At 44.7% G+C, this 14,834-nt stretch overlaps 1 protein-coding gene across 2 annotated transcripts in view; it reads left to right on the plus strand.

Moving 5' to 3' along the window:
• The window catches only part of LOC120943731 (caspase-8-like), a 44,356-nt gene extending 30,263 nt beyond the window's left edge, over window positions 1-14,093 (plus strand). Inside the window, exons 3-4 of one of the 2 annotated variants that reach the window (XM_040357216.1) lie at window positions 2,482-2,587; window positions 13,852-14,093. In XM_040357216.1, the coding sequence (XP_040213150.1) occupies window positions 2,482-2,587; window positions 13,852-13,992 (247 nt within the window). In that variant the 3' untranslated portion in view covers window positions 13,993-14,093. The remainder of the gene's footprint in view (window positions 1-2,481; window positions 2,588-13,851) is intronic. The other variant, XM_040357215.1, reaches the window with a different exon arrangement.
• Window positions 14,094-14,834: the final 741 nt, after the last annotated feature.

Below are 14,834 nucleotides of genomic sequence, written 5' to 3' on the forward strand. Positions count from 1 at the left end.
CTTCCGGGACTACTACATGGCCACGGTGCTCACCCAGGCCAGGGAGTGGTTCTCCCCTTCCCCACATACCATCTGGGGGCGAATTGAAGCTACCTACATACCAGGTGGAGACTTATCCACATGGCTACTCTCTACCCTCCCACTATGCTAGCCACAGTTCGGGTATGGAACAAATTTGTAAGTATTACTCATGATCACCCTGACGTACTCAAATTAAGAATCCCTATTCTAGCACTTCAACACAACATTAACTGTGACCCCTCAGAGCACCATGGGCCTTATCCCCACAACCCTTGCCCGGTGGTTGTGGGGGTCTGCGGGGGGGGGGCTTATCGGAATCTGGGTCACAGACCCCCAAAGCATCCTCCCAATGTTGATGGCATGTGGCCTGGTATGGTTCAGGAGGGGGGAACGCTCTCTCGTCACCCCCTCTTTTCCTGCGGCCTGCCAGGTTGCGTGCTCGGATAAAGGGTCTGGTGTGGATTTATGGGGGAACTCCACACCATTTTTTTTTAATTTGGGGTGAAGTTCCCGTTGAAATCCATACCAGACCTGAATTGTCTGGAATGGATATTTGGGGGGAACCCTACGCTTTTTTTTTATTTTTTATGAATGACTTTTCTCTTTATTGCCGGGAGCCGACAATTCATTATAGCCGCGAGTGATTTTAAATGACTTTTTTTCCTTCAGAAATGACACTTTGTGCAGGGACAGTTCTAAGCACAGGAAACAAGCGCTACTTCACAGGCATACTATACACCCCCCTAGGTATGAAATTTAAAGGAATATTTCACTTTTATTGTTTCACTTTAAGCATTATTAAAATCATTGCTCCCGAAAAAACTTCAGTTTTTAAAACCTTTTTTTGCATTGATACATGTCCCCTGGGGCAGAACCCAGGTCCCCAAACACTTTTTAGGACAATAACTTGCATATTAGTCTTTAAAATTAGCACTTTAGATTTCAAACATTCAAGTCCAAAAAGACTTTAACGGAGTTCTAAAGTTCACACAAACTTTTGGTCTGTTCGCAGGTTCTGGTGTGAACTGAATGGAGGGGGTGTTTGGCTCATCCCTAGTCGCCACCCAAAGATAGTCAACCCCAAGACTCAAAAGGGGCTTTGTGGAGGCCCGCAGGGGTATATATTGTGCTTAGTCACAATGTGTATATGCTTATGTAAATTTACCTTATTTTGCTTTTAATATATGACGGACCTAGAAATTGTGTAAAGCCCTGTACACACGATCGGTCCATCCGATGAGAACGGTCTGATGGACCGTTTTGATCGGTTAACCGATGAAGCTGACTAATGGTCAGTCGTGCCTACACACCATGAGTTAAAAAGCCGATCGTGTCAGAACGCGGTGACGTAAAACACAACGACATGCTGAAAAAAATGAAGTTCAATGCTTCCAAGCATGCGTTGACTTGATTCTGAGCATGCGTGCATTTTTAACCTGGACGTGCCTACAAACGATCATTTTTTTTCTATCGGTTAGGTATCCATCGGTTAAATTAAAACAAGATTGCTTTTTTTAACCTATGGATAAATAACCGATGGCGCCCACACACGATCGGTTTGGACCGATGAAAACGGTCCATCAGACCAATCTCATCGGTTTAACCGATCGTGTGTACGCAGCCTGAGTAGTGCCATCTTCCTGATGATGGTTGCAAAACTCATTGAAGAGAAGAGCTACTGTACTGAATACTTATTCCTGTCCACTAAAGACTCCCCATCTGCTAATGTTTTTTAACATACTCACACGGTAACTATATATGATGTGGAATGTCAGTGTCTAAAAGATGTGTTAGTGGTTACTACCACTGTATTATTTCTGTAGCCAGGTGCTTGGCTAAGAAGCGAGTGAGTGAAACTCTGGCTGCAGCTGCTTTCTATAGCTACTGCCTTGCGGTGCTGAACTGGTTGGTGGGTGTTTCCAGCAAAAAAGAACTACTGAGCAAGAACAGTTCAACAGACTGATGCCTCGTACACACGACCGGTTTTCCTGGCAGGAAAAAAAACAACGCTTTTCCTGATGGGATTGCTCTCAAGCCTGCCTTGCATACACACAGTCACAAAAAATACCGCTGAACTATAGACTGCCAAGAACGCGGTGACGTCAAAGACTATGATGAGCTGACAAAATGGCATTCTATGCTTCCGCGCATACGTCAAATTGTTTACGAGCATGCATGTTTTTTCCCCCCCTCTGGAAAGCATACACACAATGGTTTTCACAATGGGAAAAGACCGTCGGGATACTCGGCGGGAAAAAAGAGTTCTCTTTTTTGTTCCGCAGTTTTCTCGTCTGGAAAACTGCAATGGAGCATACACACGGCTGGTTTTCCCGGCCAAAAGCTGTCATGGCAGTTTTCCCGACGGGAAAACCGATCATGTGTACGAGGCATGAGTCATATATACTCACAGGACAGTGCAATCCCCTGTAGTGACCTATTCTATTTTTATTTTTTTTATAGGTTGCTTCTCTTTGAGCTCGGTGAGCTTGTACCAGACTCAGAACTTATGAAGATTAAGAGGGTGTTCAGTGATGAAATTTCCAATGCTAAACTGGACAAGGCAACTGTAGGAGACATTTTATTTATGTTAACATTTTAAAGTTAATGAAGCTGTTAAACTGTAATGCCGCGTACAGACGGTCGTTTTTTATGTTAAAAAAAAAAACGACGTTTTGAATCATGAAATAAAACGACGTTTTTGAAACTTCATTTTCAAAAACGACGTTGCCTACACACCATCGTTTTTTAAAATGCTCTAGCAAAGCGCGGTTACGTTCAGCACGTACGACGGCACTCTTTTCCATTGAAGCTAGCTTCATAACTTGCTTCTGAGCATGCGCAGGTTTAAAAACGTCGTTTTGAAACGTCGTTTTGCCCACACACTATCATTTTCATTGACACAAAAAACGACGTTTTGAAAAACGACACAAAAAATTCGAGCATGTTCGAAAAAATGTTTTGTCATTTTTCAGAGTACATAAAACAAAGTTTTCCCCACACACGGTCATTTTAAATGACGTTTTCAAAAACGTCGTTTTTTTTCATCACAAAAAACGACCGTCTGTACGCGGCATTATGGTCCTTTCACACAGAGCGGACCGTTTCTGTGTCCGCTCTGTGTGTCCGCCAAAGCTCAGCGGGGATCATCCGTCATCCCCGCTGAGCTGTCGGCGAATAGGGCGTTCCCCCGCACACAGTGCAGAGACCGCCCTGTCTCTGCTCCGCTCTCCCCTATGGGGGATCGGATGCAGACGGACCGTCTGTCCGTCTGCATCCGATCCGTTCCGCCGGACGGAAGAAAAATAGGGTTTCTTCCGTTCGCAAAAGCAGATCCCGACGGACGCGGATGGTCGCGGACGTTAGCGGATGCTCCATCCGCTAACGGACGCGATCCCATAGGGATTCATTACAAGCCCGTAAACGGACTTGTAATGAAAGGACGAACGGTCCGCTAGTGTGAAAGGACCCTTAGGCCTCGTACACACGACCGAACGTGTCCGCTGAACCTGGTCCACGGACCAGTTTCCGTGGACATGTCTGACCGTGTGTAGGGCCTAGCGGACAGTTTTCCGGCCGACCGGACAGGTTTCCAGCGGATAAAAGTTTCTTAGCATGCTAAGAATCTTGTCCGCCGGAAAGCTGTCCGTCGGACATGTCCGATGGTTAGTATGACTCATCGGACATGTCCGCTGGTTATGACGTATAACCAGCGGCCCGAAATCCCACGCATGCGTCGAATTGATTCGACGCATGCGTGGAAGCATTGAACTTCCGCGTCGTATACGTCACCGCGTTCTGTGTCCGCGGGGATTTTGGTCTGATGGTGTGTACACACATGAGACCAAAACCTCCCAGCAGACATGTACCATGAAAACGGTCCGCGGACCCTTTTCATCGGACATGTCTAGCCGTGTGTACAAGGGAGTAAAAAAACAATACTTTTTTTTTATCTGGATATAGATGCATTGTTGGAACCATACACACAGCTGTGTAATGATGAGTAATAGAGCAATGAGAGCTGTAAATCAAAAATAGCAAAAATTATGTGAGTGCAGTAAATTATGCACGTGCACACGTTTATACGTTTTTATGCATGTTTATGTGCGTATATTGCAATAAAGAAGAAATTTATGCTTGTATATGTTTACGCACCATTCGCTCCTTTACGTGCATTTATGGTCTTTACAGAACATTTTTTTGTTTACCAAAGTTTATTTTATATATAAATGTGGATAAGCAAACATGCATTGAAAATATATGGACAGTACATTGTTTAGCATAGTTTCAATGAAAGTCAATACATACATTATTGTGGGATAATCCAGAGGTATCAATGTAATACAGATAAAAAGTATTGCACTCTCTCGTGACTCGACACATCTTATCTATGAGTAATCTAAAATGTATGAGGTGAGATGATTGGATATAGGGTAGGGTATCCTAGGATGTGCTTACTGAACAAGGGACCAACTGGACCATTTAGAGTTATATGTTTGCAGGCTATCATTAAGGGTATGAAAAACTTTCTCTGTAAGTTTGAGGGTATCCATCCGATCTAACACCTGTTGCCACGAGACGTTATTGGATCTCCAGTTCAATGCAATCATCCACTGCACTGAACTACAGAGGGAATGAAGTAATCTAACACATGGGATGGGGATGTCAGGGATCCCAGCATAAAGAATGCAAATTTGAGGGGTGAAGGAGACTTTATGGCCGGATGTCTCCTCAAACTTAGTTGCTGCGGTTCTCCACACTTGTTCTAGGAATGGGCAGCTCCAAAATGTGTGTAGCAACGTCCCCTGTTCAGAGCACCCTCTGAAACAATTTGGAGAGACTGATGTATAAAAGGAATGCAGTTTATAGGGTGTGAGGTACCACCTGGAAAATATTTTAATTGGCGTTTCTCTAAAGGAGATAGCCTTATTGCATTTCCGTAGGTTTTCTGCCATGGAATACCAAATTTCATGAGGAAGTGTGATTCTGAGGTCTGCCTCCCAATGTAGCATTTGTGCGGATTTCTCCTCCATTCTAAGACTGTTAAGGTAGTTGTATAACAGAGAGATCATCCCTCTGTCCCGTGAGGAAGAGAGGCATATCCTTTCAAACAATGTTTTGGTAGGGAGGGTGGATAGAGAGAAGTGATCTGCGTAGAAGGATTTTATGAGTCTGTAATTTCCTATCTCTGAGTGAGGGAGGCCGTGGTCTCTTTGAATCATTTCAAAAGTCTTAAATTCCCATTTAGTTTGTAGTGAAGATAGGGTGATTAAGTTGCTGTCTAACCACAATGAAAAGTGTATTTTGTTGGTAAATGCCAGGTTGAGTCTAATATCGCCTAAGTATGAGGTAAGTGGGGAAATAGGGGAGGAGAGAGAGTGAATATTATTGATCTTCATCCACAGTTGGAATAGATGTGCTACTACAAGGTTAATTTTGGAGAGTTTTCTATATAGAACGTTTTGAGACCATAGTATACCTTGGAGGTGGTATGGCAGGATTGAGGAGGTTTCAAACCTCTTCCAGGGTATGTTTTGCAGCGAGGAGAACCATTGTGATATCTGGGAGAGCTTTGTGGCCAGGTAGTAGTGCCAGAGGTTGGGTAGGCCCAGGCCTCCTTTTGATTGGGGTCTGTGTAGAAGTGCATAACTATATCTGGGTTTCTTACCTTCCCAAATAAATGTGTTGATTGATCTCTGTATACCCTCTATCTTGGTTTTGGGGACTAAAATGGGGAGGGAGCGGAAGTAGTATAACAGTTTTGGAATTATGCTCATTTTGATAGCGCAGACTCTGCCCAGAAAAGAAATGTGATGAGAGGACCAAGAGTTCATGAGGTGGTCAATATGAGCGATGATAGGGGGGTAGTTTGCCTTGTATAATTGTGGATATGAGGAGGTGATATTGACTCCCAAATATTTTAGGGAGTCCGGACACCAATTGAACTGGAAGTTGCTGCTCAATCTGGTCAATAAATCAGGGGGTAAGTTTAGTGAAAGAGCTGAACACTTAGTGGGGTTAACTTTGAGGCCTGAGACAGCGTGAAAGGTATTTAAGGTATCCAACAGCACCGGGATAGACAGGAGGGGTTCTGTGAGGAACACCAGAGCATCGTCTGCGTATAAACTGATCTTGAACTCTGAGTCTTTACCAGGGTACCCATGTATGTCAGTGTTGTGCCTGATGGCCTGCGCGAGAGGCTCTATGGCCAACGCAAAAAGGAGAGGGGATAAGGGGCAGCCCTGCCTGGTTCCTCTGCCCAGTGGGAAGAATTCTGAGTTATGTCCCGGAATTTTGATACAAGTCTGCGGGGCGTGGTAAAGGGCATTAAATCCCTGTAGGAAGTTGTCTGTGATACCAAATTTAGGGAGAAGTTTATTCAAATAGGACCAGCTAACGCTATCAAAGGCCTTGTGTATGTCCAAACTCAAGAGGCAGGCCTGTTTGGAGTTCAAATTAGCATCTTGTATGATATTAGTCACTAATCTTATATTGTCCACTATCTGCCTACCTGGTATGAAGCCTGATTGATCGTGATGAATTAATGGAGAGATAACAGAGGCCAGTCTGTCGGCAAGGATTCTACCAAATATCTTGAGATCATTATTTAAAACTGAAATGGGGCGAAAATTTTGAGGGAGAGTGTGGTCTTTATCAGGTTTAGGGATCAGGGAGAGATTTGCCAGCAGCATCTCATCCGGGAATTGATTACCTTCTAGGACATAATTAAAGAGTTTCATAAGACTGGGGGTTAAACGGGGGGAGAATTTTTTATAATATGAGGTTGTAAAACCGTCAGGGCCTGGGGCCGTTGAAACATTAAGAGATTTAATTACTTGGGCTCAGTGGCGTCTCCAGCTTTCATATTTAGGGGGGGCACATGGGGGGACAGGGACAAAAGTAGGGGGGCCAACTATAAAATGCAATTATATATATATATATATATATATATCCTGGGGCCCTTTACTACGATCCCACTATGGGCCCTTTCACATAGATATATATGTCACCAGCACACCAAGAAAATATAAGGGTCCAAAGCAGTGGGAGAACTATCAGGGTTGCAAAGGTTGTCTTGCCACCGGGCCCTGGTGTTCTGCCACAGTGGGGATCCCCAGCTGTCCTGTCCCTGCTATTTACAGCGCTGGTCTGGCATCTGTCTCCTTGGCAGCGATGGCAGTCTATTAGGACCTAGTGCTGGTGACATTATGGGTGCATGCAGGGGAAGGCTGGCACTATTGGTTATAGAGAGCCGAGCCCCCAGCTGGTCACCTAGCAGCAGTAATGCTGTATAACCTTCTCTGTTGACATGCTGATCGGCATGTGATCCAGGTGATGCTCCCAGTCAGATCTAATAAACACAGTATTTATTAGCATCAAGAGTACAACCACATAAATATAATCAACCGTATGATCAGCAGCCATGTGGGCTCTATGCCTGTAAAGTGTGGGCTTTGATCAATAAAATCACTGATATTTATGACTAGGATTTGACTGGGAGCATCACCTGGATTGCATCCCGATCAGCATGTCAGAGAAGGGTCCACTGCTGCTAAGCAACCTGCAGGGAGCTCAACTGTTTACAACCAATAGAGATGGGCTCGGGTGTGTTTGAAATCCCACATGCCCGATCACGCCAGGAAGCCGACAGTGCTAATCAATGTATGGGCTGCCTAAGAGCTAAGACCAGCCATAGACAGTTTAAATCTCAGCTGGTTCAGCAGGAACTGGCTGAGATTTGAACCATTAATGAGCAGATTCTCTTATAATTATCACTAGTGGTTGCTGTATAGTCACTGGTGATAATCACTGTTTGTCGGGAGAATATAATTGCTGGGCAGGAGGGATATTCCCTTGTCACCACTGTCTGTTGATGGGGGAATCATGCAAGTTTCTTTCCTGCAATCTGTGGATGCAGGAAAGAAATGTGCACTGTATATTATCTGCCTAACTGAAAGTGAAAGTAAATTGTGAATGTTTTGAAAGAACAGGAGAGGGGAGGGGGACAGATGGGGGGGAGAGAAGGGATGGAGATAATGTAGTTCAGTGATTACAGTGTACTGCAGTCTGCAGTGCACACACTTAAACACGGCCCAGGCTAGAATATCTGGTTGTGTGAGCGCTCGCATTATGCAGTGTCGGCGAGCACAGGGAGGGGGAGAAATCCCCCGCAGAGCTGACTGGGGACGCTCTCCCTCTCGGGGAGCAAAATACAAAAATTGCAACAAAAAAAAAAAATTTTTTTTTTTTGGGGGGGCACATGATGGGGCACAGCATGATGTTGGGGGGGTCAGGGCCCCCTCTGGTCCCCCCCTAGAGACGCCTCTGCTTGGGCTATCTCCTCAGTAGTACAGGGTCTGTTCAGGGATTCAGTTTGGTTGGGATCTAGTGAGGGAAGTCTAAGGTCGTTTAGCCACGAGTTCGCAAGGGTATCTGGGTTCGTACCCGCATCAGACAACAACTTTTTGTAAAAGTTAGTGAAGATATAAGTACAACCCTTGGGATAGTGTCACCATATTACCTTGAGTGTCTCGTAATTTATAAATATGGGAGGGGTTAATGTCTTGGTTCAATTTTCTGGCGAACATTGCCGAGGGAGAATTACTGTGTAGTAAAAATTTGGCTTTCGAGAACTTCAAAGATCTCTCAGTATTAGCTGATAAAATAAGATCAAGGGCCTTACGTTTGGATTGGATCTGTTGTGTGATTTCTAGTGAGGATGAGTGTTGTAATTTGTGGTATAGTTGATTCAGGTCACTTGTCAGACTTCTAATTTCTGCCAGTCTTCCCCTATTTTTTGCGGCAGCCATTTTAATGATGTGGCCCCTAAGAACTGCCTTATGGGCCACCCAAAATAGTGGATAGGGGAGTGACATCATTTATGTTATCCTCGAAATAGTTGTCTATATGGGAGGCAATCGAATCTCTATTTACTGGGTCAGTCAGTAGGGCATCATTAAGTCTCCAGTTGTATGCTGAAGGGGCAAGGCCTATGTGAGATGTGTCGAAGGATATGATATTATGATCAGACCATGGGCAAGGGTGTATATAAGCATGTGATGAGTTAGCCAATAAGACATGGGTGCAAAAGATGTAGTCCAATCTGGCATAGCAATCGTGTGGGTGGGAATAGTGTGAGAAAGCTTTGATTCCTACATTGTGGGCCCTCCAGGCGTCAATTAGTTGATTCTTATTGATTAGCCTATTAATAGTTTTAGAGAATGATTTCGAGGAGGGTGAGATTTTGCTTCTATCCAAGGCTGGATGCGCTGTTAGATTAAAATCTCCACCTAGGATTATATGTGGAGAGTGGTATCTATCAAGTACATGGAAGAAATTTGAGAAAAACGTCGTTTGGGATTCATTTGGAGCGTATATAGATGCTATTGTAATCCCTTTGTTATTGATAGTGCCCTTGAGAATTATAAATCGGCTATCTGGGTCTTTATACATTTGTTGTACATCAAAAATAATTGAATTACGAATAAAAATTGCGACCCCCCGCGTTTTATTAGTGTAGGTGGTGTAGTAGTGTTGGCCATATGTCCTGTTAAAGAATGTTGGGTGGTTTGCTGTGGCAAAATGCGTCTCTTGGAGCAAGATAATGTCCGCTCCAAATCTCTGATAATGTTGAAATGCTTTTTTTACGTTTATGAGGTGAGTTAAATCCCTGTGTGTTGTGGGAAACTATTTTAAGGTTCATGGGTAAGAAATAAGAGGTTTATCATCTGAGTACAATCTATTGGGGTACCATACCACAAAGTTATATTTTGTGACAAAGTTGTCATACGCATGAGGTAACTATCACTGAAGAACTGAGCATAGCCATAAGGGGTGTGTGAGTCAGGTACCTTTAATCTATATGAGGCAATGAGAGCTTTAAAGGTATAATGCATCAGAAAGAAACTAGCATGTATAAAGCCATAAAATGACTGTCTCTGAATGAGCTTATCCAAAATAAAAAGGGCCCTAGTGGCCAACAACATATACCACTGAATTATCAACATAGCAGGATATATTTTGGGGACAGGAGGAGTCCTGTCAAACATTAAACAACAATGAGTTGCAGGAGGTGGGACCAAAATGTCCCTGGACCACAAACTGCTCGGGTGATGTCCCATCCGAGGATGGAGCAGCAGTCGAGAACAGCTGTGGAAGTGGGGTCAATCTAGCAACGACGGATGTTCTAGGCATCTTGAACTAAGTATAATAAAGCAGTAATGCATTGCAAAGGTATTTGATTATCAATGAGCTGGAAGAAGCAAAAAGAAATAATAAAAAGAAGAAAAAAAAAGAGGGGAGAAAAAAAAGGAAAAAGGGGCACAATCACAATCTGAGAACAATTATTTAGGGTGGGAGCCCCACCCCCATGTTTTGGTGCTGTAATGAAGAAGAGTCACAACCAGGACTGGTAAAGCTGGATCAAACCGGGCAAAGAATGCGTGCAGTTCTCATAGGGCAACATGGAGTTTGTAGGCTCACTATAGCTTGTGATGGGATAGAGACATTTGCCCGCTTATTAAAGGAGAGGGAGTAGACCCCCTGTTGTGAGTACTCAGTTATCAATGCGTCAGCATCAATCCACCAAAGCGCAAACAGGGTGAGAGTCTGGAGGATAGATTGATGACCAGTCCTGAATCGCTGTCCAACTCCGAAGAGGGGGGTCTGAGTGGCGGGGGGTCAACAGACCAACAGTGAGAGAAATAACAAAGAGGACCAAGGATTAGAGCGAAACCACGACTCAAGGTGAGATGGACCATCCATGGTCAAAAAGGATTATGATTGGAAGGATTGGATCAGTCTCCTTTGGTCCCTCTGGTTGCGTCTGGTGGACGGGGTTGACCAGATGGGGGAAGGCCTGGGTGTAGCCAGGGGACGAGCAGGGGGATCTTGGGTAATCAGGCCCAATTTTACCAAGAGTTCCTTCCCTGGATAGTGGCTCAGATAATGGCAGTGAAATGAAGAAGAGAAGGGAGACACATCGCATAATCCTGTGGGGAACAGATTTATTGGTAAAAGCAATATAAAAAACTGCTTGAGGTATATGCGGGCTACAAGAAAATGTTCAATTCTGCAGACTATTTAAATCCGTTGTAATGCACCCAGTGTTATCCCCCTGTGAAGTCACGTGATGTGACGATACGCATCAGGATTGGAGCACTGGACACAGCACCATCTGACGGGTCGACAGACGAGCTCAATGCTCATTGATATAATGACATAGTTAATTGCTGCTAAATGTGAGTTTTTTTATATTGCGTTTACCAATAAATCTGTTCCCCACAGGATTATGCTATGTGTCTCCCTTCTCTTCTTCATTTCACTGCCATTATCTGAGCCACTATCCACCGCAAGTGTAAGACAAGAAGATAAGGAGGAACAAGAAAGTACAAGCAGGATTTATGCTGAGATAGGTTAATCATTCTTTCACTTGAGTGAGTGTTTTGGTGCTGCATCCCTTTGAGTTACCAGTAAAGTTACAGTTACGCTATATATCCCCCTATTGTCTCCCCACATGTGTAAACCTGGAACTGGGTCCTACAATTGTACTCTCAGACAGATCGTACCATCTGGTGTAACTGTGGATGATTATTCTGTCAGAGCAACAGCTTGTGAAGTGAGCTGCTAGGCTGGTACACACGATAGGATTGATCCGCGATACGGTCCGCCGGACCGTATCCGCGGGATAAATCCTCTGCGGATTTTAATCCGATGGAGTGTACACACCATCGGATTGAAATACGCGCCGAATTTCCCATCGCGGGGTGACGTGTCGCGCCGTCGCCGCGATGATGACGCGGCGACGTGTGCGACGCTGTCCATATAAGGATATCCACGCATGCGTCGAATCATTACGACGCATGCGAGGATGGGTTTGGTCGGATCGATCCGGTGAGTCTGTACAGACCACCGGATCGATCCGCTGGTGCCGATTCCAGCGGATAGATTTGTTAGCATGTCTACAAATTTTTATCTGCTGGAAATCGGAAATATCCGCGATAAATATCCGCTGGAACGTACACACCAGGGGGATCTATCCGCTGAAACCGATCTGAGATTTTTCAGCGGATGGATCCTCTCGTGTGTACAGGGCCTAAGAGCCACAAGAGGTGTTTTGCACTTTGAAGTTGTTTCATCTTTCAACACTTGGCTTTGGGATCACCACCTAGAGACTTTTTTCATTCATTCATCCATCCATTCACTCTCATTATATGTGCATATGTGTGTTTTTTCATATTGTTTGTTTATAGGTATTTGTATATACTTATGTAGCGCTACCCCCGGAGGAGCCGCTGGTTAGATTTGGAATCTGCGTATTTAAGTTACCTCTATGTTGTGTCTAGGGGTGATGGTAGTGATTAGAGCAGTAACAGAATGTCCAGACTGTTGGTTGACGTTTTCAAATGCTTTATTTCCTGGTCAAACACGACCAACATGTCAACTTGAGGTAGACAGGATAGTTTGGTGAAGGAAGAATAACTTTGCAGAATCAGGCTATGGATAGAGAAAGCAGTCCTGCCTTCTGTAATTGTATTTGTCTCGTCACCACTCCAGTCAGAGTGGGTAAAGTGCCCCCGGACAGACCTCTCTCACAGGCCTGGCAGCCAGAGCGCCACTTAGATCTTCTGGGAAGGAACAAGTCTCTGCCACAGACTTGGCTCTAGTTGAATTAGGATGTTGAGATGAGGCCTCTGCCACAGGCCTAGTGCTTAAGAGTTTAAATGGTAGAGCGAATCCTCCCAGTATGTCTTTTGGGGTCAACGACTGACAGCCTGAATGCAACCTGTCAGACAGTGTCTGGTGCTCAGATCCCCGATGGTTCGTTCAAGCCCTATTGGATCACCTGCCTCCGGGGTCTCCTCAGACCGATCCCCCACTGAACAGCACCCAGCTTGGGATCTTCTCAATAAAGATGGGAACCCAGTAAGTCACTGGGGTCCCCTGGCAGCCTCAGTTTCTCCGAGCTATGAGAGCCCAGAGTCAGGAACTCCGCATAGCACACGACCCTGGCCTGGTAGGCCATAGTGGTGGGGCCCGTGATGTGCACACACCCTAAAGGTGGGTGCCGCACCTGGAACCAGGAACCTGCGAAGAACAGGCGGACAGAACCCCGAACAATGGTCTGCGCCACAGAAATACCCCTCCCCAGCATGCCCCGTGAGGGAAAACTCCTCTAATTGGCTGCTGAGAAGGAGAGACTCCGCCTGGATCCCTCTGGCACCACCTGCCACCCAGAGATGAGGCTGCATCTCTGGAGCACAGACTGACCCAGAAGACAATCCAGAATTGGCGACAGCCAAATTTAACAAATCAGTGAATGAGAGCAACATAACTCTCTCATTCCCTCACTAAATTTAATATAGCACCTGTACGAAAAGTACACAGGCGCTACACTTATATATTTTAATACTCACTTATTGTGTTTCATGATTTTTAGTATTTGTTTCGCATATCCACTTAGGTTCAGATCTGAGCTATCTGGATCACCTAGTGGTCATTTAAGGTCTTTTTTCTTGCTCACGCATTTAGTGTACCACAATCACATTACTCCCCTTTCCTCCCACGTCCCCTGCCCCTTTGCTACACAGCGCAGACACCACCACTTTTTTCATTTAGTATGAGAAGCATACTAGCTCATTGTGCCTTTCTCTTGCAGGTTTTTTTTTTTTTTTTTTAGTTTACAACCGCTTTAAATCAAGCAGTTGTAAAATAGGGTAAGTGTGTAATCAAACGAACCTTAGAGAACATATAAACATCATTATTGGTAATCCATCTAGGATCATGGTCAGAATCTACCTATATGACTTAAATATTATTCTCAATCTGTTACAGGATATGATGGATGTTTTTACTGAGTTGGAGAAAAAAAGTCTACTGCATAACCTGGAGTATTTGAAAAACAAATCTGAACATTTTGTTAAAGACTTCAAAACGAAACTATTGGAATATGAGCAAAACAACCCAGGTATGTGATATTTTGACAAAAAATAAGATATCAGTAGACAATCTAGAACAGTTTAAGGGAAGTTTAGTTACTTTGTTCAGTCAGTGGGAACTCTTATGGGCTCCAGAGAGGAGATCTACAAAACATGGGTTATTGATGTAAACCAGTGTTTCTCAACCAGGTTGCCGTGAGCATGGGACTCAGTTTGCCCTGGATTAGTGTCACAAGTTGTCAAGGTGCAGGCAGGATGGCCGCCAGCACCATAACAATCAATGACGCCCTAGGGCCCGCTCGCCCACACTATATTACTCTGATTCAGGGCAGAGAGCATGGAGGGCTGCCCCAGCATTCAGAAGATGGAAATGTGCCTTTTCCAGACCTCCTCCAACTTCCACCCTGCTGGAGACAAAAGGTAGGGCTCTGATGTGAAGAGGGGACTGTGTGATTGGGGAGCTATGTGATGGGTGGACTCTGATGTGATGGGGTACTCCTGCATAGGGGGACCTTGATGTATAGGGGAGACTCTGATGTCTTGAGGGGCTCACATGTATGGGGGTTTTTAATGCGATGGAGGACCTCTGATGTGAAGTGGGGACTCTGGTGTGAAAGCAAAACCTCCTAATGTGTAGGTTGGATTCTTATTTAAAGTAAATTTCATTAAAGGAGAAGTGAAGTCTGATGCTGCAGCTGCAACCCCCCCCCCGCATCTGAGACATAGAACCAAGCAATTACATGACCACTAATCGCTCAGTTTTCAGTCTTCACTGAACAGAGAGCAATGACTGTCACACACTGGCTCTCTGCTCCAAGTGCCCACAAACAATTTATGTTGTCTCCATCTGACCCACCCCCAGGCCAGGTTACCTAATTG

This window comes from Rana temporaria, chromosome 6 (assembly GCF_905171775.1).
Source record: "Rana temporaria chromosome 6, aRanTem1.1, whole genome shotgun sequence".
Taxonomy (NCBI): domain Eukaryota; kingdom Metazoa; phylum Chordata; class Amphibia; order Anura; family Ranidae; genus Rana; species Rana temporaria.